At 40.8% G+C, this 27,978-nt stretch overlaps 1 protein-coding gene across 10 annotated transcripts in view; it reads right to left on the reverse strand.

Moving 5' to 3' along the window:
- Positions 1-1,668: 1,668 nt before the first annotated feature.
- Positions 1,669-27,978, reverse strand: part of PRDM15 (PR/SET domain 15) — a 192,943-nt gene continuing 166,633 nt past the window's right edge. For 7 of the 10 annotated variants that reach the window (XM_085870224.1, XM_085870225.1, XM_085870221.1 and 4 more), the window contains 11 exons: positions 22,700-22,831; positions 18,506-18,718; positions 18,149-18,318; positions 17,944-18,023; positions 17,485-17,604; positions 7,812-7,943; positions 7,624-7,707; positions 7,191-7,366; positions 6,403-6,471; positions 6,071-6,187; positions 1,669-3,475 (listed from right to left, as the gene is read on the reverse strand). In XM_085870224.1, the coding sequence (XP_085726350.1) occupies positions 2,843-3,475; positions 6,071-6,187; positions 6,403-6,471; positions 7,191-7,366; positions 7,624-7,707; positions 7,812-7,943; positions 17,485-17,604; positions 17,944-18,023; positions 18,149-18,318; positions 18,506-18,718; positions 22,700-22,831 (1,926 nt within the window). In that variant the 3' untranslated portion in view covers positions 1,669-2,842. The other 3 variants (XM_085870228.1, XM_085870229.1, XM_085870231.1) reach the window with 3 other exon arrangements.

A 27,978-nucleotide genomic window follows, 5' to 3' on the forward strand; every position in this document is an offset into this window, starting at 1 on the left:
AAAACAAACAACTCCATATATTGACAGATAAATTGCAGGAAAGGCTCAATAATTTGGGAGAGGGAAAGGTGGAGCTGAGCCACAGACACTAGGGTGGGAGAGACGAGATCTTTCTAAACACGTGTTGAACATGCTTTGTCATTTACAGGAATTATACCACACTCACATGTACCATGTAATAACTGTTCTAATCTATCCCCCATTTTATCCCCTAGACCAGATCTGTAACAGCATTGAGTCTTTTCTTCAGGCATGTGCTATGTTCCAAGAGAATGCCAAGGACCCTGTGCATGTACCACATCCTTGGAGATGGCCTGCAAGACCTTGGTCCAAAGTTCATATTGATTTTGTGTTTTTCTATTTGGGAATATGTTCTCAATTGTCATGGAAAAAACACTCCAAGTGCATTGACTTGGCTGTAATGCCAAAAGCCACGACTGCATTAACAGTGGAATATTGAGAGCAATCCTTGCAACTTTTGGTTTGCCACATGTGGTCATTTCAGACAATCACACCATTTTCACGAGTGAAGAGGCCAGCTGTTTATAATTGCAAAAGGCATGTCACGTATCGCCGTGTTTATAATCGCAAAACAACATCACCCAGCATCTAATGGACTAGCTGAATGAGCTGTACAAACTTTGAAGTGTGGGATGAAGAAACTTGAGATGGGGAGCGTCGAATCATGGCTCTCAAGGTTTTTGTTCAAATATTAGATAACCCCTCATTTCCACCACTGGTATGGAGGAGTCACTCCTGCCAAGTTGCTCATGGGTTTGGTGTTAAAGATTCACTTGGATCTACTCTGGTCTAATTTGGGGTGTAACGTGGAAGCCAAGCAGTACAAGCAAGAAGTGGCTCACAATCAACATGCGAAGATGCATCCGGTTGGGGTCGGCAATCTATTATACATCCGAAACTTTGCTTCCGGCCAAACATGGTTACCGGCAAAGGCGGTGAATTAAACTGGCCCAGTGTCAGTTGTGGTGCAGCTATTGGATGGCTACACGTGTCATCATCATTTCGATCATGTGCGCGACTGTCACGACAATCTGACTTTGCAGAGCCGGGAATTCAGCAGGGATTGTGACGAATCAATGGAAGTTGCTTCTGAAGGGCTATCAAACCCCATCTTGATGCCAGGAAGGTTGACCTCACCTGAGTAGATTGCTTCTAGGGAGTGTTCCACTGAATATTGTGGAGGGCAAGTCGCTTCAAAAGTCAAGCACTGGTGAGTCAGTTCTGGATTCGGTTGATGGAGCTGTGGGATTTGTGTCGACTTGAATTTCCATTTCATTTATACTTGAACTTGTAGCGCTCCATTTCGATCGAACTTGTGGTCGTTTCATATTGGTCATAAGCACTTGCAGGTTGGTCGATTTGTAAATTGTGGATCGACTCATGCTCGTGCCAATAGGGTTGGGCTGTGTATATCTTCCTAATTGCTTTGGGCTAGCCAGTGCAGAATGCTGATGTTGGTGGAATTAACCCTTTGTTCTGCCAGAACAGGCCTCGAGTGTTCTGCCTCTGGCGATCACAAGGAGATGTTACGGTTTGTTTGTTTCACTTCCACGCACTACTGAACTGCTGGATATGGAATTAGTTGAAAACTGGTGGTTGTACTCTCGGGGTAGGTTTTAGGCATTAAAAAAAATTCATACTCCTGGAAATGGGAACTGCCATGCCAAACATGTTTTAATACCAATAATATTAACATTTAATATTAACAGAGTAGCTGAGCATCACGAACATCGTGAAGATCGACTTGCCAAAAATAAAATTCATACTCCCAAAAAACCAAAGCTCCTGGTGGTTCGGCGTCGGTGGAAGATACCTATTTGTTTCATGTCAATGTGTACTGTATAGTGGTGCCACCTGGTGAAGCCAGAATTACAACTCGTAATAAAGTATGTCAATAGACATAATTGAAATTGGAGAATTAAGCAATCCGCAAGGACAAGTTCTTTGCTTGTATAATAAAAATTTATATCTGGCTGACCAATTCCATCATCTCTTATGGTGCTCGACTGCAAAATTCATGGCATAAGGTAGTAGCTAAGGGAGTCAAAGCATCAGAAAGAAAGTGTGCGTTCCACCTGATTGTCATAAAAAATGTCATGAATAACGGTCATCAAAGAAAGTTCATCTTTGTTTCTATGGGAGGGATATAAAATGGCTCTTTACAAAAAAATCGTAATTGTTCACAAAAATGCTCTGAAAACATGTTTCTTTTGGGGCACAGTCAGCCTGAAGTCATGCATATTCGCATGTCAATTGTTTTTGGAACAAATATTAAAAACAAAAGTAAGTACAGAAATAATATTAATGTCATGCACTTGTGTCATACATTTAAAATGCAATACAAATGCATTGTTGAATAAAACCAAACTTAACGTTGTATTGTTTGGAGGTATCTGCAAATTTTTTCTCATCTTGAACTTTATCAAATCAAATGCTACTTTTTTTTTTTAATGACAGGCAAAATGTCATGACCCCAACATGACTGATAAATGTAGGAAAAGTCTACAAAATCCCCAGAGATCCAAATCAATGGCCGTTCTTTGGTGGTTCACAGCAGGACAAAGGAGGAGAGAGAAATCGTAAAAGACTTGAACCAACAACAGGACCAGTGGCTGAAGCATTTTTGTTTGATAAAAGGAGCCAAGTTGAGAAAGGTAGTTGATTCCATGTCGAGTTGCTGAAATCCATGTCTCCAAAATGTGAATTTAAGGGTCACTTTACAATGAACATAGATGCAACAAACACTACCAATAAGTCACATTTACTACAGATACATTCTTAAAATTGCATGATATTAATTATGCGAAGCTCAAAATTGATTTTAAGGGGCAGAAGATGGTTGAGACGGAACAGGAGAGCAACGGTCAGGACTATGAGACGAGTGTCGCCAAGGCGACGGCATTGCTACAGCTGCCCCATTGGCTGCAAAGCTTATGTTGGGGGGAGCAGTCTGAATTTGGATTTCAATTGGTCGGCCAACGTCAAGCGCAGCAAAGATTGCTGCATCGAGTGGCAGGATGGCTCCTGTGCCTTGGCTTCCAACTATCGATTGCATTGTTGTCCCGTGGGCCACTGAGATTGGTCGGTGATTGGCTGTGATGGCTTGAAGCCCCTGAGATTGGCTCACGATAGCTGCCATAGTTTGTCCATGGCTCGTAACAGTTGCATGCATTTCTGGATCCTGGCTTGCCATAGGTGGAAGTCCTTGTCCCTGGCTCACTGCCATTTGTTGTAGAACTTGTCCCTGGCTCACCATCATTGGCTGTAAGCCAATGCCTTGGCCTAATCCAAGGTGTGAGCTTGTGGAGCTGGGATCTGCGACCATTGTCTGCAAGCAAGACTGCCCCATGCCAATTAGCTGTAGACTTGAATCTCGGCGCGAGGACATTGACTGCATCGGGAAATGAACAGGACCAGAAGGCGTGAGGTCAGTTCCTGCCGCAGAAGCCATGATCTACAGAAAAGGCCATGTAAGGTGAACATATGTAAGGAAAACTGCACAGGAGTTATACTGAGGAAGACTGTCATGTTTGATATTTCTAAAAACAAGAAAAAGAGCAATCAGAGATTGCAGACCCTCACCAGGACTTGTTTTGTGTAGTATTTGTGTAGTTTTGTGTGGCGTGTGTGTACTGGTGTTACGTAATTAATAAGATACATAATTAGAACTGCCACTTTATAACTTCTGGCAGTGATGACCAGGCACCAAGACGTCCCGCTTCGATGCAACCCCACTTTGATTGGAAACCTGACCCTGACCCTGATTCATTATTTAATTGAATTTCGAATGAAATTTAAAATAAATTCAATTCAAATCAAATGGAAGACCAACTAGGTACTGTCCTGCATTTGAGTCATGAGAAGGAACCCGAACAAGCAAAAAGCAAATATATGAAGTCATCAGGAGGAACCTGCATAAGTTTCACATTTCAGCTGCTGCTACTCTACCCTCAAACCCATCCAGGCACAGCCAAGTGAGCCTTTTTCAAAAAATATAATCAAAAAAATTGTGAAGTTTCATGTCAATAGATTATGCAGTACCAGAGAAAACATTATTTAATATTTTCTTCAATCCAATATGGCTGCCAAACCATGTGGCCTATCAATTATTCCTGAACAAACTTGAACACCCAAGGCTTGGGGAATCTTTTTGTGAAGTTTCCCCTCGATCTGTCCAGCAATTCTGGAGAAAAATATTTTTAATAGGTTTTAGGGTAAATCCAGATGGCTGCCAAACCATATGACCTAGGATGTCATATGTGTGAACCTTTTGTTCCTCATGGATATGCGGTGATGCTTGTAAAGTTTCACCTAAATCTGTTCAGCCACTTTAGAGAAGATGATTTTTGGAGGTTTAAACAACAAACAAAAAACAATATGGCTGCCAAATCACGTGGCTGATGACATCAAAAAAAATTCTACGGACCATTTTATCCCTAGATGACCCTCAAAATTTTTCATACTGATCAGATGTAGCGTTCTGCAATTGTGACATCATAAAGATGGCACCTATGATGTCATCAAAAAAAATACACATTCCCCATTAGGAGTACTTACCATGTGCCAAGTTTCAATTTTTTCCTTTGTGTGGATTCAGAGATACAGAGGAACAAAGTTTTTCTGTTTTTCCAACATGTCAGCCACACCACGTGACCTATGACGTCATAATTATGATTACGTCATTCTACATGAGTAGTCGTACCGATGGTGAAAATTTTCTCTCAATGCGACAAGCGGTTGAGGAAAAAAATACGAAAGTTCTGTGCGGACAAACAAACAAATGAAAAATCACTCATCGAGTGACAACTTGACAAAACAGCACAAAGTAGAATGGCAATCGGTGGAGCGCATACCTCTGACAGGTGGAACAGTTCACGTTTTGTGTCCCACTGATGGGCTGGATCTGAACCAAAATCCAATCCGCTTGTTCTTGTCACCTACCCAACTCATCCATCTTGTTTTGACATAACTCATCCACAACTTTTTGAGATATAGTGATATATTTAGTTTTTGGCCCTATCTATCAATTTTAGAAATTAGGCCTGTGTTGACCTTTTGACCTTAAAATTAATTGGTAGTTGAATTTAGCGACCTGACATGAAAATGCTCTTCAAATTTCAAGTCAATCAGATGAAAATTGAGGATTTTAGAAAATTTGGCCCAAATTGGCCTTTTGGCATATAGGCCTGTTTACTTCAAAATTAATAGGTGGTTACATTCAGTGACCTGATAAACAAATGCTCTTCAAATTTCAAGTTAATTGGATTAAAACTGAGGATTTAGAAAATCTGGCTCAAATTGGCATTTTGGCCTAAGTTCACCTCAAAATTAATAGGTGGTTGAATTCAGCGACATGATTTGCAAATGTTCTTCAAATTTCAAGTCAATCAGATGAAAATTAACAATTTTAGAAACAATTAAAAAATTTGGCTTATTTTGGGTTGACCTTATGGCCTACGTTGATCTTTTGATCTAAGATAACCTCAAAAGTAACAGGTGGTTGAATTCACTGACCTGATATGCAAATCATGTTCAAATTTCAAGTCAATTGAATGAAATTTGAGGATTTTAGAAAATTAGGCTCAAATTGGCCTCTTGGCCGATGTAGACCTTTTCGGTCGACCAAATTTTACGAAACTTCAATGTGGGACTGTCGCAGGGTCGGTGACATTAATCTCTGAAAATTTCAGAACGACCGGTTGAGCGGTTTGGGCTGGTGGCGAGCGGACAGACAGACAGACAGACAGACAGACACAAACACACACACAAACGGAGGTGATCAACATACTTGTCAAAGAAATATAATTTTTTTTTTGCCAAGTAGCAAACAGAGAAAAACAGACCAAAACACAATACCCTCTCCTTTGCAACTCTCCTGGTAACAAGCAACTAATGAAAGAGCTGACTAACTTGTGAAAAAAACAAACCCACAGAAAGTGAAGCATAAAGTGATTAAGTGGCAAGGTGGGGTTGGGGAGGGCGATGTGCCAACAGATGCAAGGTCAGCAAACAAGTGAATCTCTGAGAAATTATATTACAAATCCTTTACCTGAGGATCATCGCTCTCTGCCAAATGGGTTGTTGCGCCGAATGCGGTCCCAACGAGCTCAACGGCTTCACGACCACCACCGACCTCCATTTCTGTTTTGGCATCGCAAATGTCAGGCTGTGGAAATGGGTGGGAGCAATAACAGTGAACATACGGCAGGAGGAAAATGAGAGGTGATAAACGGACGAAGGTGAGAAGAAAGGTAAGTGGTGTCATGAAGAACAATGAAAAATCAGTGAGAACAGGAAGTGTTATGGAAGAAGAGACATTAGAAAGTTTTGCTTTTATGCTCTAACAGAAGTGAGTGTTACATCTTATTTTCAATGACGTACCGTTACTACAGTGATGGTGTGTTCTTGTAGAGTAACACTATCCTGGGATATAAACACCACTGACTGGAGCTGGGGGAATAGTACGAAGAAAAGTATATAAAAAAAAATAGTTTTGTGGCTTTTTCTGATCTCACTGCAGTCAAATGATATTTGAGCAACTGCTCACCAAGCCTTAGAGCAACAAAAGTCATGTTTTTAAACCGTAGGTTGAAGTCCAGCTTGATTTTTCGTTAATATGACTCTGCATGGTTTTCCCCATAAGGCCATCAGGTATTTGGGCCAGTTCAATTAAAAGTTATTCCAGGATCGAGCCAGCCTGATGTGCTTCCAATACGCATAAAATCGGCGTATTGCGTGCTCGCCCAATCTCTAGGGAGGCGAACAGCGACCGTTAGCGAACGATGTGAGAACAAGTTGACAATAGACGTTAAATTTGCAGCTTTAAGAATATTTACAATTCAAAAGTCAATGATTTGATCCACTTTGGTTTGAGGGTAACAAAAGCAATGGGTGAATATCTTTATTTTTTTTTTTATCTGGGGAAAACCCAGCAAGTCATTCATTCATTTATCATCGAAGGATTATTATTGAAAGCTCATTAGGTATATTGAGCAACAGACTATGAAACATTCTGATGAAGCAGATCAAAGCCCAGAGCCCATCGCTCAACCCTCAGTGCAACTGCAAAGTTAAAATAAAGATCGCTTGGGTTATAAATTATATGGCAATTCAATATTGCAAAATGATAAAATGGAAACAAACACGATTCCTCCCAAAATCTGGCAAACCTCGGGATGCTTCCGACGTAGGTGGCGGTTAAGTGAGGCTCGTGTGGACACCTTGGTGCCGCAAACATCACAGCTTTGTGCCTCAACACGCTCATGCGTCAGCTGTGTATGCTTTCCAAGCATGTATGCTGTGACAAACTTTCGCTGGCAGACGTTGCACTCGTAACGCTTCCCTTCTGTAGAAATCATGTACGTGTCACAATCCAACCTTCCTTGGCTAAAACTACAATTGGCAACGTATATTTTTGGTCTTCTCTGCAATGGATATGAAGCAATGTCTGCTATAAAATCCATTTTGTTCAATTTGTCAAAGTGTTTTTGCACAGCATGTGCTACTGCACAAATTAACTGCTTTTACATCATTTCCTATTGTTGATCATCATTTCCTATTGTTGATCATCATGTGAGATTGGTGTTGCCTTTCCATATGCACCTATATGCATCAGCTTGTGTGTTTCCAGGCTGGTTCGTTCACAAAAGGTCTTGCCACAGAGCTCACAGATGTAATCCTTTGTGCCTGCATGCACGCACACAGTGTCGTCGTGTAGGTAATACCAACTCATTGTGTCGGGATGTGGTAAGTTGATTTTCTTTCAGAGTCACTGTGCATTGGGCCCTCACCTGAGTGTCTGCGAAGATGCTTTAACATGTTCACCTTCTGGCTGAATCTACGACCACACACAGCACAAGCAAACTCCCGGATCCCCTTGTGTAGCTTCATGTGGTGACGCAGTGCATGCTTGGTTTTCATCCCTGCAAGAAGCATATGCAAACCCACAGCACCATGATGAGCATGACTTGAGCATCAAAAGAAACATGGTAGAGGTATGAAAAATGGCATGTTGGACCACTTTGAAAACCCCCATCATGGAGTCTCCTGGCTCACCTCTACCAAAAAATGATGTCCCAAAACACACCCACACTTTTAATAATATGCTGTATGCCATTTATAGAAATGGCGATTTGAAAGGGGGAGAAATGATCAATTAATTTCATGCGCAGAAACCTCAGAAAAAAAATAAATTGCATCACAATTATTACACTAAACAACAAATTTCAAAAATTTTTTTTTACTGGAGATGTGTAAAGTGATTAAGACTAATTTGGGTACGCTGATTTCAAAAATCATAACCGTTTTGCTGTATCACGTCAGGATTTTCAGGAACAGAAATATTCCCATTGCCTAGAAGTCAGGATTTCAATGAAATTTACATATGTCTTTAACATGTCTATTTCGTACAATTGTTGTTAACTTGTGTTATATTTCTTTCTTTCAGATAAAGATGAGTAGGCGTTCCTGTACCAATCATCCTGACAACTTCTGTTATGTCTGTGGTCGGTATACCAAAAAAGATCAACAGCGAAGTATATCTACAGCAGTGAAAATGAAGGCCGCCTACTTTCACTACTTCGGGTGTAAGGTGGGGGACCAAGAACAGAGCTGGGCACCACACATCTGCTGCACAAGCTGTCACACAACCTTGACTCAGTGGTTGGTGGGCAAGCGCGCGAGCATGCCATTTGCGGTGCCCATGATATGGCGTGAGCCGCAGAATCATCATGATGATTGTTATTTCTGCTGCACAAGCATCGCCGGCTTCAACAAGAAGAATAAAGGTCACATCAAGTACGCTGACTGCGTCTCTGCTCGTAAACCTGTGCCTCATGATGACGAGAACCCCGTTCCAACACCTCCAGCTGATCAGAACATATCTGTAAGCAGTGGTGAAGAGGATGGTGATGATGAACCTTTTGAACCCGACACTCAAGAATCACACCTTCTGAACCAGGGAGACTTAAATGATCTTGTAAGAGATCTCTCGCTGTCAAAGGCGAAGGCAGAGCTGCTTGGATCAAGGCTGCAGCAGTGGAATCTACTTGAACCTAACACCAAGATATCCTTGTTCAGAGCACGTCACAGAGACATGGCTGAGTTCTTTGAGATGGAAGACACGATGACATTCTGCAGTGACATCAACGGTCTGTTGAAAGAACTTGGGTGTGATCACGATCCTGCAGACTGGCGCCTCTTCATCGACTCGGGGAAGAACAGCTTGAAGGCTGTTTTGCTCCACAATGGCAACGAGAAACCATCAGTCCCACTGGCTCACGCGTTCGGCATGACAGAGACCTATGAGACTATGCGGCAGCTGCTTGATTCCATCAAGTACAATGACTTCAACTGGCACATCTGCGGAGACTTGAAAGTGGTGGCGCTGTTGTTAGGGCTGCAGTCAGGCTACACAAAATACATGTGCTTCCTTTGTCTCTGGGATAGCAGAGACGACAAGAATCACTGGACGAAGAAAGATTGGGAAGAGCGAAAAGAGCATGTACCTGGTCGACACAACGTGAAGCATGTCGCCCTTGTCGACCCAGCCAAGGTTTTCCTTCCACCACTCCACATAAAGCTCGGCTTGATGAAAAGTTTTGTACGGGCAATGGATCTGAATGGGCGTGGGTTTTATACCTCAAGGAAAAGTTTGGCAACACCTTGTCGGAGGCCAAGATCAAGGCTGGTGTCTTTGTTGGACCGCAAATCCGACAGATTATGAAGGACGAAACTTTTCCGACAACTCTAAACCCCAAAGAGCTGGCAGCGTGGAGGAGCTTCAAAGCTGTGACGGACAACTTCTTGGGGAACGAGCGCGCGGACAACTATGAAGAAATAGTGCAGCAGCTGCTGGAGTCCTTCAGGAAACTTGGCTCCAGGATGTCCCTGAAAATCCATTTCCTACACCAGCACCTGAACTTCTTCCCTGACAACTTGGGAGCAGTCTCGGACGAGCACGGCGAGCGATTCCACCAAGAGATTTCACTCATGGAGACGTGTTACCAAGGGCGGCACAACCCGAACATGATGGGCGATTTCTGCTGGTTCCTGCATCGTGAAACTGACACAGAGCAGCACAAACGCAAAGCCAAATGCCTAAAGCATTTTTAATTACATTCTAGTGGAGTTTTTCTGTAATTTCTATAATTTTGAAGCATTCATGATGAAATAAATGAATAAATGAATTTTTGTAAATTTCATTGAAATCCTGACTTCTAGGCAATGGGAATATTTCTGTTACTGAAAATCCTGACGTTATGCAAAACGGTTATGATTTTTGAAATCAGCGTACCCAAATTAGTCTAAATCACTTTACACATCTCCAGTAAAAAATTTTTGTTGTTCAGTGTTATCTTGCATAAATTTATATATTTGAGCAATCTTGCAAATTTGTCATGTACTTAAACAATTTCATTTTTAAAGTGTTGTGTGTGTTTGGGTCAACATTTGAGTAAGGTTGGGATCCTCATGGAAGAGGACCTCCAAGAGGTGGACCAAAACGCTCATTTCCAAACAAATCATGTTGGGCAGTTACACATTACATGGAGATGTTTACACATCAACATCTTTCTACATTTAAATGGCTGTATATTTGGATTATTCTGCTTAACAAGCATCAAAACAAATTCAAAATGGAGGAAATCCCAAAGTATTTGGGATCAACCATGTTGAAATTGCAAATGGCAAAGTAAAATCTGGAGAAATCAGAAGCATAGCCAATTAATGTTATTCTTTGAAAATAACTTGGACGCTAATGAAAGAGCTATAATCAAAGAAGAAAACACACTGAGATCGACAATCATATGCCAATGTATTGTGTCCGATGAATCAAGGTTTCATCTCAATTTTGTATCTTGTTGCTGCTGTTCACCTCAGATGGTCACGGCTAATCAAAGTCAAGCAAGACAATGTTGATTCTTCATCAGAAGTGGCACAAAGCATAGTCGTATGCAATCATTAACTTCTTTCAATGATGTGTGGTTGTCTGGGCTAACACATTGCAACCAGAGGCGGCGTTAGGGGCATGCATCTTGTGCAATTGCACAGGGCCCCGAGATGACAAGGGCCCCCCCACACGACTGATCGTAGGTCACAATCTTTCGAAACCTCGGGATGCTTCCGACGTAGGTGGCGGTTAAGTGAGGCTCGTGTGGACATTGGTTAAGTGAGGCTTTGTCGACAAAACACATCAACTTGTGAGTGGTGATAAACACAGCGCAAAGGGAATGTATGCCTGGTGTTGGCTTAATGGTTAGGGTGGTGGGCTTGGAATCCAAGGATCCTGAGTTAAAATCCCCCTTGGCTGCTGAATTAATACCCGGTGGGGTTGACTCTGCCTGTTTTCCTTCTGTGGTTGGCAAAATGAGTGCCAGCTTGCTGGTATCCTGTGGCGGAGTGGCGACCTGTCCAGGATTGTATCCACCAGCAAAGGAGACTGCTTATGCAGCACCAACGCTCTGTACAGAGTATGGTCCCAATGGATGGATTGAAAGAGAATGTTCCATCTTAAGGAAAGAAAGCACTGTGATGTAATGATGGATTTACAACAAGTTTCCCATGATGTTTAACGAGACAGAACTATTACAAAATTAGGGGGTGAGGAAATAGTAGATAGTTAGTAGATAAAGCAAGTGGAATAATAACTATGTTTAATGTATACAAATGAAACAATAATCACAATAAAATTTGGATAATTCCTATTGTTAATACATGTTGATATTGCTCAACAAATGCACACCTTTTCTTTTTTTCTCATCACAAAAATTAGCTTTTTTCATCACACAAAAGGCAAAATCAGAAAAGGGTCCGAGGGTGAGAACATGTGCCGGGGTGTGTTCCTATACCAATCAGCTTGGAGAGCGCTCGCCAAGTGGCTTAACCACTCGAGCAGGCAGTCCAACGAAACAACTGATAAGGAAAGGCTGGCTTGGCAAGCGATAGCAAGCCGATTAATAATGGATCAACTTTTCACGTAAGTTTGTGTTTACGGATGGTGGTTGAGATAAGGGGGTTACCGTTATTCTAATCACATAAAGTAATTTGAAACTTATCTACGGGGGAGGCCGGGAAGGATCGCGTTATTCTTTTTATTACTGCCAATTCTTGTCCAATTATTATTGTTAATATTATTATTTTACAATACTGTAATGTTAATATTATTATTAACGTTCTTGTCATTATTCTGAGATATCGTTGGAAAAATGGTACGATAACGTGGAACGATGCTCAAGCTGCTATATTTGCACCTTTGCAATGCAGGGGGTGAGGAGGGGGGAAGGCAATAAAATGGGAATTCCTCCAGACTTTTTTACAATCGAGGTTAAAGCAACATAGGCCAAGTGAGTGTGAAAATAATATGGCTTCCTCTTCCTCGTGAGTCACGATGCAATTGAGGATTCTGAAGCGTCACTCGTAATACCCTCTCCCACCACCACTGGGAGCGGCGCGGTATGGTATACATTCACAAAGATAATTTTCCTCGCACCATCTTCGGAATTCCTGGTGAGGATGGCAAAAGAAGTCGCTACAACCTTTTGCCTTATGACCCGTAGTCCTCTTGGAAAGTTTCATTGGTTGGGATTGCATAAGTAACGACCGAATACATCGATGTCAGACAGACGGATATCAAAATACATTTATCAGGGCGATGAAAGATTGACAGGGGCCAGACAGGGCCATGATTATGTTTTGCATGGGGCCCCCAAATGACAAACGCCGCCTCTGATTACAGTCATAATATTGATGATGTTGAGCTGCACTTCCAGTGTGATTTCTCAGGGCTGGACTCATTAGTCTTCCATGCTGTTTGACAATGTTCGCTTTTACTTACTATCTAGGTCTACGAGTTGGTTTGTCTAAGCAATCTGTCTGACCATAGACTGTGCAATGTTCTTTGTCTGTGGTACAACAGCTTGCCGAGTGTCCAACATGTTGCCACTCATATTGAATATGTGACTTTTGAAATGACAAACTGGCCCTGAATGCTCGGCGAGCATGCGTAGAAACCCCTAGTAACAATGTCCACCGGGGCGGCCTGTACGTGTATCATGTGTGCCTGATCATGATTGAAGCATGAAATGACTAACAAAGCTTTTAATGAAGCCGAATATACTTGGAAACGTACCTGCGAGAAAGGGGTGTGTCTCTGCAAAGCAAAAGATTTGGAGAACTTTATAATCAACTTGTCCAAAAAGTTGATATCTTGCAGCCCATACTGCAAAAACTCCCAACGATATTGGCCGTGAAAGCCCCGAAGGTTCGCAGACGGGTGCGTTCTAACCAAACCTTCGTGCTTCTTAACAACGATGCGAATGTCAATTACCTGGGGCTTGTCGATGCACAGGGTAAGTTTAAAATGATGCTATTTACTATTAATCATGTTTGGGGGTGTGGGGGGGGGGGTGGGTGGTCACTGGTATTGGGAGTTGTGTGGGCTGTAAGTGCCGTTATAAATACATACATTTTATTTGGTTCTGGGGCCACAAGAGAATTATACTAGATTTTTGCATCTATTGGTGAAAAGAGAAGCATCCGTGTGTGTGTGTGTGTGTGTGTGTGTGTGTGTGTGTGTGTGTGTGCGTGCGTGTGTGTGTGTGTGTGCATGCGTGCGTGCTACAACTCTGGCCGCTACTAGTTAATTGTATCAACAGGAAATGGTACGAACTCAACTCCTCTCATCCACAGATATTTCTCGTATTCCTATATTTATGTTAGTCCGATTTTCATTTAGGAACACGAATTATCGTTAGCCGTTTTGAAATTGCCACACTTCCGTCCAAATGCTGAAAAGTATTGTAATGGCCACGGGTACCGAGTGTATGATGAGGGGGTTTAATCCGTTTGTCCTCGGAAGAGCCAGACCTGGGGCCACCGCTCACAATTAACGTTGTGGTACGGTGGGTGGCTTTAGAACCACGAACGCCAATCAGTTAAGCACAAGTTCCAGTGTCCACCATCTAATTATGCCGTTTAACTAGAGGTCACATGGTTTCCTGAACAGGGAGCGCACCCTCGGCAAAGAACCAATCTTATCTTGATTAGATCTTAATTAGGGCGGCCAAGCGTTTAACCGCTGGTGCGTGCCGTTTAACCGCTGGTGCGTGCCGACTATTATTATTAGTCAATTCGTGTGGTAATTACTTCCCAGTCTATCTAGGTTCAGACAATGCTGGATCAATGGAAAGAAAGGACAAGCACCGACAGGTTGGAAAGTCAAAGGAATTTATTGATAAGAAAATAAATAAATAAAAGAACTTGTTATTTTTGTGAGGTAAAAATAAGTTAATTTGAAGCAATCAAAATGATCGCAAGCAAATAAATAATTAATCAGGCACTGATAGAAAAAGCAACAAAGAGCAGATGCTTATCTCTATGCCTTACTTAACAATTAAACACAGACAAGGGTACCCAGCATATCATTTTGGGGGGTTGGGGGAGAAATCGTCTCGCTCACCAAATAGAGGTCGTACGTCAAATAAAACGTCCTGAAATGTGTGAGCGTGCCGTGTCTGTTGCCAGCACCCAGCCTTGCTGTGCACCTACTCGCAAACAGGCTCAAACACCAATCGACGTAACCCCCAAGAATCAGGTACGCCAAGAGCAGGGTTCGAGCAGAACCAGCATAAACGGTCTGAGCGTCACCCACCGTCAGGAGCCACCAGGAGCCTTAACCGTTAGACAGCTGTTAAACTGCTGTCACACCTTGACGATTTCACCAGCGTATGCCGACATATGAAAAATTTGTCTAAAACGCTGGCACACGTCGAATACGCTATGGGTAAGTTTTGTATACATTAAGAGCATGCTGGCATACGTCGTAGTACGCCGAGCTCGTCGACAAATTTTAATATGCTCAAAATATTTCGATGTATGCCAGCGTATGAGTCACACGTTCCGCATATGCTGGCCATAAGTTGTAAGCACGTTACGCGATCGTTGACACGTCGACACACGTTACTTGTAAGTTACTCATAAGTCGAAACACGTCGAGGTAATGTTTGGCGTCAGTGTTCCAGACTCCATGGTTTTTTTTATTTTTTATTTTTCTTCGGCATGACGGTGATGTTGACACTTCGATTTATAGTGCGGTTATAATATAACATCATTAAAAGGCTGCAGCTCAACGATTTAAAATCATAACCGCACTATAAATCGAAGTGTCAACATCACTGTCATTCCGAAGAAAAAAACAAAACAACAAAAAAAAAACCATGGAGTCTGGAACACTGACGGGTTCCTCCTGTGTGAACCCCATTTTTATATACCAATTCCCCTAAACGCTGCCAATATGTCATTATACGGTAGCTGTAAGTTAGTAACACGTTCAGTAAGTTCTGTGGTCGACGGGAAGACGTCAAATACATTTACATACGTCAATATGTGTTGGAGATACGTTACACATAGGTTCAAAGCACGTTACTCATAGGTTAGAAATAAGTTTCGGATACGCTAAACATTACCTCGACACGTTTCGACTTATGAGTAACTTACAAGCAACGTGTGTCAATGATCGCATAACGTGCCTACAACTTATGGCCAGCGTATGCGGAACGTGTGCGTCATACACTGGCATACGTTGAAAAATTTTCAGCATGCTTAAAATTTGTCGACGTACTCGGCGTACTACGATGTATGCCAGCGTGCTTCAGCGTGCTCTTAACATATTCGACGTGTGCCGGCGTATTCGGCAAATTTTTCATACGTTGGCATGCGCTGGCTAAAACGTTAAGGTGTGACAGCGGCTTGACACTTTGATGTCTAGTGCGGTTATCATTTGAATCGTCGAGCCGCAGCCTATTAATAGCCTACGCCACGTGATCGTCGGCGATACGCTGCCGCGCGCTATGCATAAGTTAGACTATCGTTGGGCAGAGGTTGTGAACGCCGACAACACGCTCAGCATTCATTGGTATAAATTATCTATATGTTATCGAAACGTTCTGTGTACGTTACTAATACGTTATGCATATGTCCAACTCATTATGAATACGCCCAAAAGTGGAAAAAAACATCAACAGTTCAGCATACGTCAGCGTTTTACATACATTCTGATACGTTGCCATACGCTGGCTAAAACGTCAAGGTGTGACAGGGCCTTTAGGAGCTGTGAGAAGCTGAGGCGCTGTGAGAAACTGTAAGGCTGCAAGGCCGTCACCAACCGTTGCCAACTCAGCAACCGTCTGACTGGAAATCGACGAAAATAGCCGTTTCCCAGCTGACTGACTGTCGCAAAACTCTCAGAGCAGTCACCAACTGACTGAAGCCAACTGACTCTCGAAGCTGTCAGAACCGCAACCAGCTTTCGCCAACTGACTGGTAAAGTCGTCTGACTGATACCGACTCACTGACGAAAAACTGACTCACAAACTGACTCCTTGTCGACTGACCCGCCAAGAACGGACCTCTCGTCCTCTCTTTATAGGCGGCTCGTCTGGGCGGGCGCAGATTCCAGCAAACCCACCCCACCCCATTTGTGAATCGTTGCCATGACAACCTGCCTGTCCCGCGATCACTCCTGGCCCACGACGCCATGCCTGTGGTGCTGGACGAACGGCAAAAAGCAGCCATTTGTCAGAATTACCGAGCAAAAACGTGAAGCGCTCATAAAACGTCAACAACATTTATCACCTCAATGTTCAGCCCGATATGAAAAAAAGGCCAGTTAGTGTCCAGAGAGCTGCTGAACGGGGTGTCAAACATCGATGGAATAAGGTGGGCATCGAGCCTCCGTTGGGCTAACGCTATCTCACGTGTGTGAATGTGTCTGTCGTAAAGAGAAAAAGGAGCTTTCCATAAGAGAGGGAATCTATTCTTTACCCTTCTCAACGCACCACATTTAAAATCCCACCAGACATGGGGATAGGTCTATCCTAGACATGCATTTAGGGAAATAACTATCAAAGGACCTGGAGGTTTGTATGCATTCGTCGGATCGGATTCTGAAATCCGTAACAATATGTTTAAAAGACGATTTGAATCACAGATTTTGCGTTAGCCACAGCAGGTTAAAAGTGCCCGGCAAGCTGTATTGAATCAGTGCAACGACACACACAGCACATGCACAAAAGGCCTCGTTTAGCATTCATTCATTCATCATTTCAAAAGCCACATATTATCTCAAGATCTCATGATATTTTTCAAAACATAAAAATCACAGCCTTATGTTACAATGTCCTAACAAAATTATCTGCATGGGATTAGCTGAATAATTATCATGACCAGCAGTGAATGGGACTACTGGTGTGCAGATGCAGCAGAGGTATGATGGGCCAAACATTGTTTGGCATCTGCCTCAACTTCCTTATGAGTCTACAGGAGCAAAGTTCTGTGATCAGGCTCGCTAGTTTAACACAGGTGTCAAATGGCAGCAACTGGAGTAAGTTTGGAGAATGCTCGAATGCCAGATAAAAATTAATTAATTTACACCCACATTATTATGATTGTATGTGTGTGTGCGAATACCTTTTCCGCACTCAGCACACAGGTAGTCACGTGCAGTGTCATGAACTCGCATGTGCTCCTTTAGCATGTCCCTGCGAGCAAAACTCTTTCCGCACTGCACACATGCATGCGATTTCACTCCTGCATGTAGTGCATACACAACCAAACTAAACATGTGGGAATTGAAGAGAAGAATATCCACGAGTGAAAATGAAATACAGTATAAAAACCTCAGAAAATAAAAAAACGATTAACCTAAAATCACAATCAAACCAAAAAAACACATCTGATAATGAACGATCCACTGTATATGTAAGAAGATCTGCATGCACACTCCCACATTCACATGCAAACACCGATTACAAAAGTCTCTCCTGCACCTTCGGAAATGGGAAAGGCAGATGAAGTGAATTTCTGAAAGACCAAACAGCCGAATGGTCCGCATAGTAGAAACTTTGACATACTTCTCAGCAAGCATACCTGTGTGAATCACCCGATGCCTCTCAAGATTACCAGAGCTGTTGAAGATCTTACCGCAGACCTCACATGGGTGGATGTATCTGAAGTGACATTTTCAGCAGACCAAGAAAAGAGAAAAGAAGTCAGATTGGTTTAAGAAATGTGACCTCAGAATGAAGATACTGTTCACAATCATAAGTATTTTTGTTGGGACTAAAGAAATTACTTATGTGCACTGGGATCATTGGTCGGGAGCTCGTGACGATGGATAACCATGTGGGCGTGGTATGTGGCCTTCAGTGCGAAGGAGCGCCGGCAGATATTGCATGTATGTGCACTCTCCCCGTGCTCAGATGATAAGTGCTCGACATAATCCGAGCCGCGAGCAAACCATATCTACGCAAACAATGGTGGTGAGAAGCGAGGTGGTTTAACAAAGAATAATACATTTTTAAAAAGTAAAGCAGTTTTGCTTCCGACTCAAGAATTTAAATCTCATCTAACATCCTTCAGAAGTAACTGACCTACAAACAAATGGTTTGTCAATATGGTGATTCTTTAAGACTGCAGTACATCACAGTACCTGACACTTTTTGCACACGTATTTCAAACCCTCTGCTGTAGCTTCACCAAGTCCACCCACACCCTCAGCATTACAGTCTTCAGTCTGACCACCCAGCACTTCTTCTCCAGCTTCCAATTCCACTCTCTCTTGGCCCTCCGCAAATTCCTCGGCCTCGATGCCAAGGCGACTGATAAATTCACTTCTTTCTGACTCCTCCATAACAGCTATGTCCTGAGAAGGATGACATATCAGAAGGGGACAAATGCTATGGCAACATCGACAAGGTCGTATGGTGGTGTGAACTGTACAATTCTGGACATCAGTTTAATTTTCCATCTGTAAAGGTGATTCTGGAACCAATAGTGCAGTAACATTAAGTTATGTCCGATTAAATTGTTGGCATCCTTCATATACATATTTCTTGTAATGTTCAAAAACAGAAAAATGTTCATGGGAATTAAGATTTTAAGGTTATTTTCAGATCAAGTTACTAATGAATTTTAATATATCAAAACAGTCATATTGTGACAAATGCGATCTTCTTGTTCTCCTTTGCAGATTTCAAAAAAAGATGGAGAAAAAGAAACCAAAAGACTAAAATCCATATTTAAAATGTAAAACAGGTGTAGACAAACACCCTCCTCCCCCCATTAAAAAAGAAAGCCCAGAGGTCATTTCAAGTTAGGGGTTTCTGGACTGTCTTTCCAATGTCTTTTACATAGTTGTCTTGCATAAAGAATTGTCTTGAACAAAGAAGTGCATGTGAGTGAGCACAAAATTGTGCTTCATGGTGCAGACACTGCTACCAGCAAACTGTTCATTCAGGGAACATTGAAAGAGCTAAGAAAAGACAAGGGAAGATGCATCAAAAAGTGTTGCCCATGCAGATGTCACTGTGCTAACAAGGCCAAGTAAGGCTGGATGCCCACCTGCCATAGCCAATTTCACCCACTCAAAACCATCTACTTATGGACATTACACCCAATCAGTAAGCAAATCATCCCAGAAAGATCATAGTCTCTTTTGTGATAAAGATGGAATGTTCTATGAATGACAGGTTTGCTCCTTTGAGGTTGGAGGAAATATGAACGAGGTGATGCAGAACAATAACAACTAGACTCTAGAGAGTTCATAGAACATGATACCCCTTGCAGTGTTGAAAATTTATACTTCAATTTTAACAAGAAAGAGAGCAATCAGAGATTGTAGATCCTTGCCAGGACTTGTTTTGTGTGGTGTATTTTGTGTGGCAATTGTGTACTGGGGTGTTACATAATTAATAGACATAACTAACATAATGACAATAGAACCGCCACTTTATAACTGCTGGCAGTGATGACCGGGCACCAAGACATCCCGTTTTGATCGGATACCTGACCTTGACCCATGACATTTATTATTATTCAATTGAATACAGAATGGGATTAAAATAAATTCAATTCAAATCAAATTGAAGACCAAATAAGTAATCCTGCATTCAAGTCATCATAAGGAACACAAACCAGCAAAAAGCAAAGATGGAGTCATCAGGAGAAACCTGGATAGGATTTGGGATTCAGCTGATACTCCTCCACCCTCAAATCCATCCAGGCACAGTCAAGTGAGCCGTATTAAAAAAAAAAAAGTAACCCAGATTAATTTTTTAAAAAATAATTCTGCCTGCCAGACCATGTGTCCGATCAGGTTGAAATTGAAAACATATATTCCCTATCACTACTAGATCTAACTGTGAAGTTTCACATCAATTGATTAAGCGGTTCAAGAGAAATAATATTTAAAAAAGATTTTCGCTCAATCCAATATGGCTGCCAGACCATGTGACATCAATTATTCCTGAATACCCTGGTATCCCCAAGTCTTGGGGAACATTTGTGTGGTTTCCCCTTGTCCAGCTGTTCTGGAGAAGAAGATATTTTATTGTTTTTGGGGTAAATCCAATATGGCTGCCAAACCATGTGACTGATGATATCATAGGGTGGGAACATTTTGTTCCTCATGAATAGGCGGTCATACCTGTAAAGTTTTGCCTCAATCTGTTCAGCCATTTCACAGAAGAAGACTTTGAAGGTTTATTTTTTTTTGTCAAAAAACCAATATATCTGCCGAATCACATGACCGATGACAACAAATTTTTTTCTGTGGACCAATTTATCCTGAGATGACCCTCAAAAATGTTCATACTGATCGGATGTGGCGTTCCACATATGCAATTATGATGTCATAACGAAGGCACCGATGACAAAAAAAAAAAATCACACTTATTCCTCATGAGGAGTACTTGCCATTCGTCACGTTTCAATTTTTTCCTTGGTGTATATATATATATATATATATATATATATATATATATATATACATATATATATATATATATATACATATATATACATATATATATATATACATATATATATATGTATATATATATGTATATATATGTATATATATGTATATATATATGTATATATATATATATGTATATATATGTATATATATATATATATATATGTATATATATATATATATATATATATATATATATATATATATATACACATACATACATATGTCTATTCATATATATATATATATATATATATATATATATATATATATATATATATATATATAAATAGACATATGTATGTATATGTATATACAGTATACATATATATATATATATATATATATATATATATATATATATATATATATATATATATATATATATATATATATATGCAAAATTCAGATCGAATCAATTCATTCTCATCACACGCCCAACCTGTCCACCAAGTTTTGTCTGAATCTGTCAACAACTTTTTGAGATATGTCTCGCGATATGGAGGAAAGGATATTGGGGCCATACTCTGGGCAGAGCGTTGGTGCTGCCTAAGCAGTCTCCTTGGCACTTGGGCACAATCCTGGACGGGTCGCCACTCCGACACAGGACACCAGCATGCTGGCACTCATTTTGCCGACCTCGCAATGATGACAGGCTTAGTCAACCCCAACTGGTATTAATTAAACAGCTGAGCAGGATTTGAACTCAGGACTATTGGATCCCAAGTCTACCAACTTCAACATTAAGCCCACACCAGACATAGATGCTCTTCTGTTGAAGGTTTTGTGTCATTTGCTCAAGCGGTTGTGGAGAAAGCAAATATAAAAGCGAATAAAAGGTGAACAAGTGAGTGCGGAAGAAAAAAACAGTGAGGGCTTCAACTGATGTTCCACAACATGGCCAAGGATGGTTGTGGATGCCTATTACAAGGTGTATATTTAACAGAAAGATGCAAAGCATGTTTGCACTTGCACCAGAAAAAAATAAAATATTTCAATAAATGTTGGGTGCGGCAGGACATCCGAAAAGTAAGCACATTTGCATTTGAGTCATTTTGCCTTGGTGTTTCGCACACAGGATGATGTATCAAGGTGTGTGCCATCCCTCGGATAGAGGTTAAACTGTTCATCCCATCTGCAGCATTAGTTGGTGGATGTTAAATGTGCATCTACGACACAAATTTTTTCATCTTGATACTTCCTGTATCTGTTCTAAGCAACATGTAAGGCTGTGTTTTAAAATTGCTTCAGTGTACTTCAGTATATACTAGCAAAGTGGGGCGGGTACAGATATCTGTTGAATGGCGTTGGTCCCGTCTCGATCAGATGAAATTGAGAAATTGACGTTATCCGGTGACCTTGACCCCGTTACCTTTGACCTTGACCTTGATCCCCTTATGTCCGTTCCCAAGGATCACATATGCCAAGTTTCATCTCATTCTATCCAACGGTTTGGCCGTCTATAAAGGACAAAACATTAAAAATTGACGTTTTAGTCAATTTAGGACGTCATAATTCGAAAACCGGAAGTCGGAAGTGAATGTCGTCAATCAACTGTGTCATTTAATTTTGATTATCTGTCGAATGGCGTTGGTCCCATCTCGATCGGATAAAATTGAGAAATTCAAGTTACCCGGAGACCTTGACCCCTTGACCCCGCGACCTTGACCTTGAACTTGACCCCCCCCCCCCCCATGTCCGTTCTCATGTCCCAAGGATCACTCATGCCAAGTTTCATCTCATTCCATCCAACGGTTCGGCCGCCTATAAAGGACGAACAAACACACACACACATACATACATACATACAAACATATTCTGTTTTTTTAGTATAGTAGATGTAAATGCACAAACTTAAACTCTTATTACCTTGAAGTGTACATGCGTGTGGTCACGCAAAACATCAACCCGATAGAATCTGCGGCCACAGATCTCACAGCCGTACTTCTTGTCTCCGTGTGTTAGCAGGTGCTTGTTCATATTGCTTCGGCAAGAGAATATCTGTGGATAATTCTTGCATTGAGGCAATACACACTAATTTGAGAAACATAATTAGAATGAATATATGACAAAATTAAACGAGTACTGAAACTGCAGAATATCAAACTTGAAAATAAAACTTGCACAGAAAAGATGCCAACAAGAAATTCTCATAACCGAAACAAAGGAAACTAGAATGGCACTTGGTAGAGCACATACCTTCACCAGGCGGAACAGTTTTTATGTTTTGTATCCCAGTAATAGGCTGGATCTGTATCCGGACATTAACCAAAATGCATTTGGCTTGTTCTTGTCACCTAACCAACTTATCCACCGAGTATTATCATAACGTGTCCACATTTTGAAATAACATGCTGTACAGTGTATCATTTCACCCCATCTCTCAATGGTGAAGTCACTTGAAATTAAAATTTTTTTCTCAGATCCGGATTCAGATCGAATCAATTCATCCTCGTCACACGCCCAACCTGTCCACCAAGTTTTGTCTGAATCTGTCAACAACTTTTTGAGATATCCTGCTCATAGACAAACAAACAAGCAAACGAACAGGGGTGAAAACAACCTCCATCCACCTTGGGTGGTGGAGGTCATAAAATACTTTTCTTCAGTACCTCCTGAAAAAAAAATGAACTGAGGTTTTACTGTTAATACAGATCTGTATATACAATACCAGATTCTAACCCACACTGGGAAGTATAGAGGGACATGGGCAGGAAAAAATGAAAAGGATGTATATAGAACATATAGAAAGGAATGGGTGGTGGGAGGATTTGGCGGGGGGGGGGGGGAGGGGCGGGATCAAAAATTCAGCCATTCTTGTACATGCAATTCTGAGAGTCAACACATGACTTATAAAGTTGTTCAGCATTTCAGAGACACAAGCTTTCATAAACCTTTCAACTTATCTACTTGAAGGAATTAAAGATCCGTGCAATCCATCATAATAAGGAAAAATAATGACCAGTCTTAGATTTATGATTAAGAGGACTGGTACTTCGGCTAAAATAGCTCACATACTGTATATCCATATTGTTTTGCACAGTTATAGGTTTTCTATGAAGTTATAGTTCTTACAGAAAAAATTCAAACTAGAAGGGCACTTAGTTGAGCACATACCTCTGCCATGTCATGCCTGATCCATGAGAACATATCGGGTCCAATACATTTTTTAAATATCATGCTACATATCGTTTTTGGCCCGATCTCTCAATGGTGAAGAATCACTTTGAAAATTTAACAATTCTCGTACCCAGATTTGGATTCGGATCTTCACCAAAATCGAATCAATTTGTCGTGGTCACACACCCAATAGTCCGTGGGCTTATGTAACATTTTCTGGATTTGTCATTTTTTGGGGTAGATTCGTGTTACCCATGTCTAAATACATCTAGAAACTTCATTGGTTTAGAAATAAAGGATGCCAGTTTTTCCATTAACATTTAGGGCCTCTATTTTGAATTTCAAAATGGCCACTGCCAAAAATCTTCTTTTTAAAATAATATTGCAAATTAACCATAACTATTCATTCAAATGTCATACAATATTTATTTTATTTTATTTTATCTACACTCATATAAAGGGGACAAAGATTCATTAGAAGCAAACTAAGAGCACTAGAAATACTCTAAATATTGGAAAAAAATTCAAGATGGCCGCCTGATTTCGGGGGTTTTCTCTGTAAAATGCCATTACTTTTGAACCAAGACACAAGAAGATGTTTTTGGTGTCTAATCATATGTTTTGGTACAGGAGGATTCCAATAATAACAACATATTTATGATTGGAACACTCTTTGCCAATCCTCCAAAACATTTAACAGAAATAATATAGAGTATGTAATTCAATATAAATTTATTTGGGCGGTTATACAATTCGAAGATGGATAAGTTTTTTTTCAAAGGTATGAAAATGCTACATGTATGAATCAGGAGTGTCAATGTTACTGATTAAACATTTATAATTGTCACTGCTTCAATCATCTTCTAGATCTTCGCCAATCCTTGGTGGTGTTATGTTCGTACAGCTGTCGCCTTCCCCACCACATTTGCAAAGTTCGGTACAGACCACACTGTTTCCTCTGCATGAGCACCTTCTTGAACACTTTTATTTCTCACAGTTACACCTGACGAGCTGCAGCATTGAGATTGGAGCTGGTGCAACCTGAGAAAGAACAATCAGTAGCTTTTTGTCTTGGTTTCACCACCCCAAGGTCAAAGGGTCAAGAAAAGTTGGGTTCAATACCATATTCTGGCACCAGATATTACACTGGACATGGGCACGGCGTATATGTTCAATCCATGCTCCCTGAGTCGGTGGCAATTTGTCAACTCCTTGTTCATCTGTGAGTTGCTTGAACAAAAACCATCTCAGCATCTTTGCTTGCCCAAAGTGGACTCCAACTGGAGAGAAAAGAGAGCAAAGAAACTCTTCACAACCACGAAGAACTTTTTCAGATGGCTCATCCCTTGGATATGTCCTGTCGTATCACAGCCTGCACCGGAAAGCAGCTGTATTTGATTTTGGTGTCAGAGACATTTGCCTCTTTGTTTTGCATGCTTGCACTATGGAATGTGAAAGAGTGCGACATGTGTTGCTGAGCTCTTTGGCACATGTGTCTTGTTGCAGCTCGAGCTCCTTGTAATGTCCACCTCATCATAGCAACTAGTTCTGCAGGTACACACTGTTCTTCACAATTTGTCAATGATCCATTAAAGGTCCATGGGTTAGATTCGCGGGCTTGCAAGATAAATTGCCTGATAAGTTTTGAGCAATGAAAGATGGTCTTCATATCTCGTCTGATAGCTAAAACATCACGTTCCTCCACAACAGTGTCTATTGCTGACCGAACAGTTTCCTTAGAATGAATGACTGCAGGTTTTCTTCGTTTTGCCTCAGTAATTGTGAAATTTGATATTTGTTGTTCTATTTTGGTGAGTAGCACTGCACGTGTAATCTGTGGGTTTGGAATGCCATGATTGTACATAATTTGGTTGTATCCTGTTGCTACTTCACTCAAAGTAAGGATGCTTCCTTGATCTATAGATTCCTGCAATTCAGCACTGAACTCGATCTCTGCAGAAATAAATTCCACTGTATTTTCTGCCTGATATTCTCTGTTGCTGACTCTTTCTTTGGCTTGTATGTACTTGTGCCAGTTAATGGTATGGCAATTTTTTGTGATATTTAATGTCCCTTGAAAGAAAGTCGCCATCAGTTATGATGTTTGCCAGGTTTACTTTCCATTGTTCATTCCTGCTAACATCAACTATGTTTTGGATTGACACTCCAATATCGACACTTCGACAAGTAATAAGGCGTTCTGTCTTACCACCACAAATCTTCTCGTTTTGACAGAAGAAACAGTATTCCTTTTGGAATGGGGGGCAACGAGATCCTGTTAGTGTGCTGGTAGATGCAGGAGTTGCTTGCTTTGGGGTGTTAGATGTTTGTGATGCGGGAGGGCGATCACCGACTTTGCTGTATGACAAATACACTTGATTCTTGAGATAAAACTGCTTTGTCATATCTAGCTTTGTCTCTCTCAATGTATTGCTTGTGTGTTGCTTTACCATGACATGATTTGTGCCACACTGCATGTTGGTTGTTCAGTTCTTTTCCAAATATGCCACTCAGTTGTTGATGCAAACGAACATACTCAGGGTTTTGATATTGAGCCCTCTTGGTAATACAGTCTAACAATGATTGGTATGATTCCAGTTCTGGTAGTCACAGATGCTCCAGTTGATGAACACCTTTAATGTCAGTGAACTTGTCAACTTGACACAACAAGCAGATTCGAAAGTCAATGGAAGGTTCAGTTGCACGCTTCTTACATGATGGTTCTCCACAGGACGCCATGGTTAATCTGGAATCGTAACCATAAGTGAAATTAACAAGTTGCCATAAATTTCAACGCCTTAAGTATTTTATAGGATGGGATGTCCACTGTGCATTTTTGGTCTTCTAAAATGAAGCAGTAAGTTATTTGGTTCACAGTTGGATATGCATCATATTGCAAGCAGAAATATTCGTCAGATACCAGTAATAAGTGTCACATTCATACCAATATTTCTTGACATTAACATCAAACCTGTTGATATCCATGCAAACAGAGTTCAGATGAACAGTTGTCTCAACTACAATACATTTGGTACCCAAACTCTATTTGCACACACTTTGAATTATATGTTCAAAATAACGTTAAATACCGAAAAAGCATACATATAGGGTAAAAACGGCAGCCATTTTGAAATTCAAAATGGAGGCCCTTAAAGCTAATCGAAAAACTGGCACCCTTTTTTTCTGAATCAGTGAAGTTTATAGATGTGTTTAAACACGGGTGTCAAGAATCTACCCAAAATTTTGCTTTTTTTACATAAGCCCACAGACGACAACCTGACATTCAAGTTTCATCCGAATCGGACCACAACTTTTTGAGATATCATGCTTTTATCATATCAATATATATCATAACATATATATCATCCTATCTCATATCAATAAATTAGTTTAGTCTTATCTCGGCTCAATGGTGAAGAATCACTTTAAAAATTATCGGATCTGGATCCGGATTCAGATCTTCATCAAATTTGAATCAATTCTTCCTCATCACACACCCAACGTGTAAACCAAGTTTCGTCCAACTCCGTCCACAACTTTTTGAGATATCGTGTTAAATATCATTTTTGGCCCGATCACTCAATGGTGAAGAATCACTGAAAAAATTCTAGTAGTCGGATCTTGATCTGCATCTTCACCAAAATCTAGTCAGTTTGTCCGTGTCACACACCCAACCTGACAACCAAGTTTCGTCCAAATCCGTCCACAACTGTTTGAGATATCCTGCACACAGACAGACAAACAAACAAACAAACAAGAAGATGTCGTACAGAGCATGATACATGAAAAATCCATAAAAAAAATTGACCTGAAAATAACTTGTGGTTGAATTCAATGACCAAATATGAAACAACTCTTCAAATTTCAAGTGAATCGGATGAAATTTGACAATTTCAGAAATTTGACCAATGTCGACCTTTTGGCTGAAGTGGACCTCAAAAATAATTGGTGGTTGAATTCAGTGACCTGACATATTTACAGTATATATATATATATATATATATATATATATATATATATATATATAT

The sequence above is a fragment of the Eptatretus burgeri genome, chromosome 2 (genome assembly GCF_056783735.1).
Source record: "Eptatretus burgeri isolate ZD-2024b chromosome 2, Ebu_testis_v1, whole genome shotgun sequence".
NCBI lineage: Eukaryota > Metazoa > Chordata > Myxini > Myxiniformes > Myxinidae > Eptatretus > Eptatretus burgeri.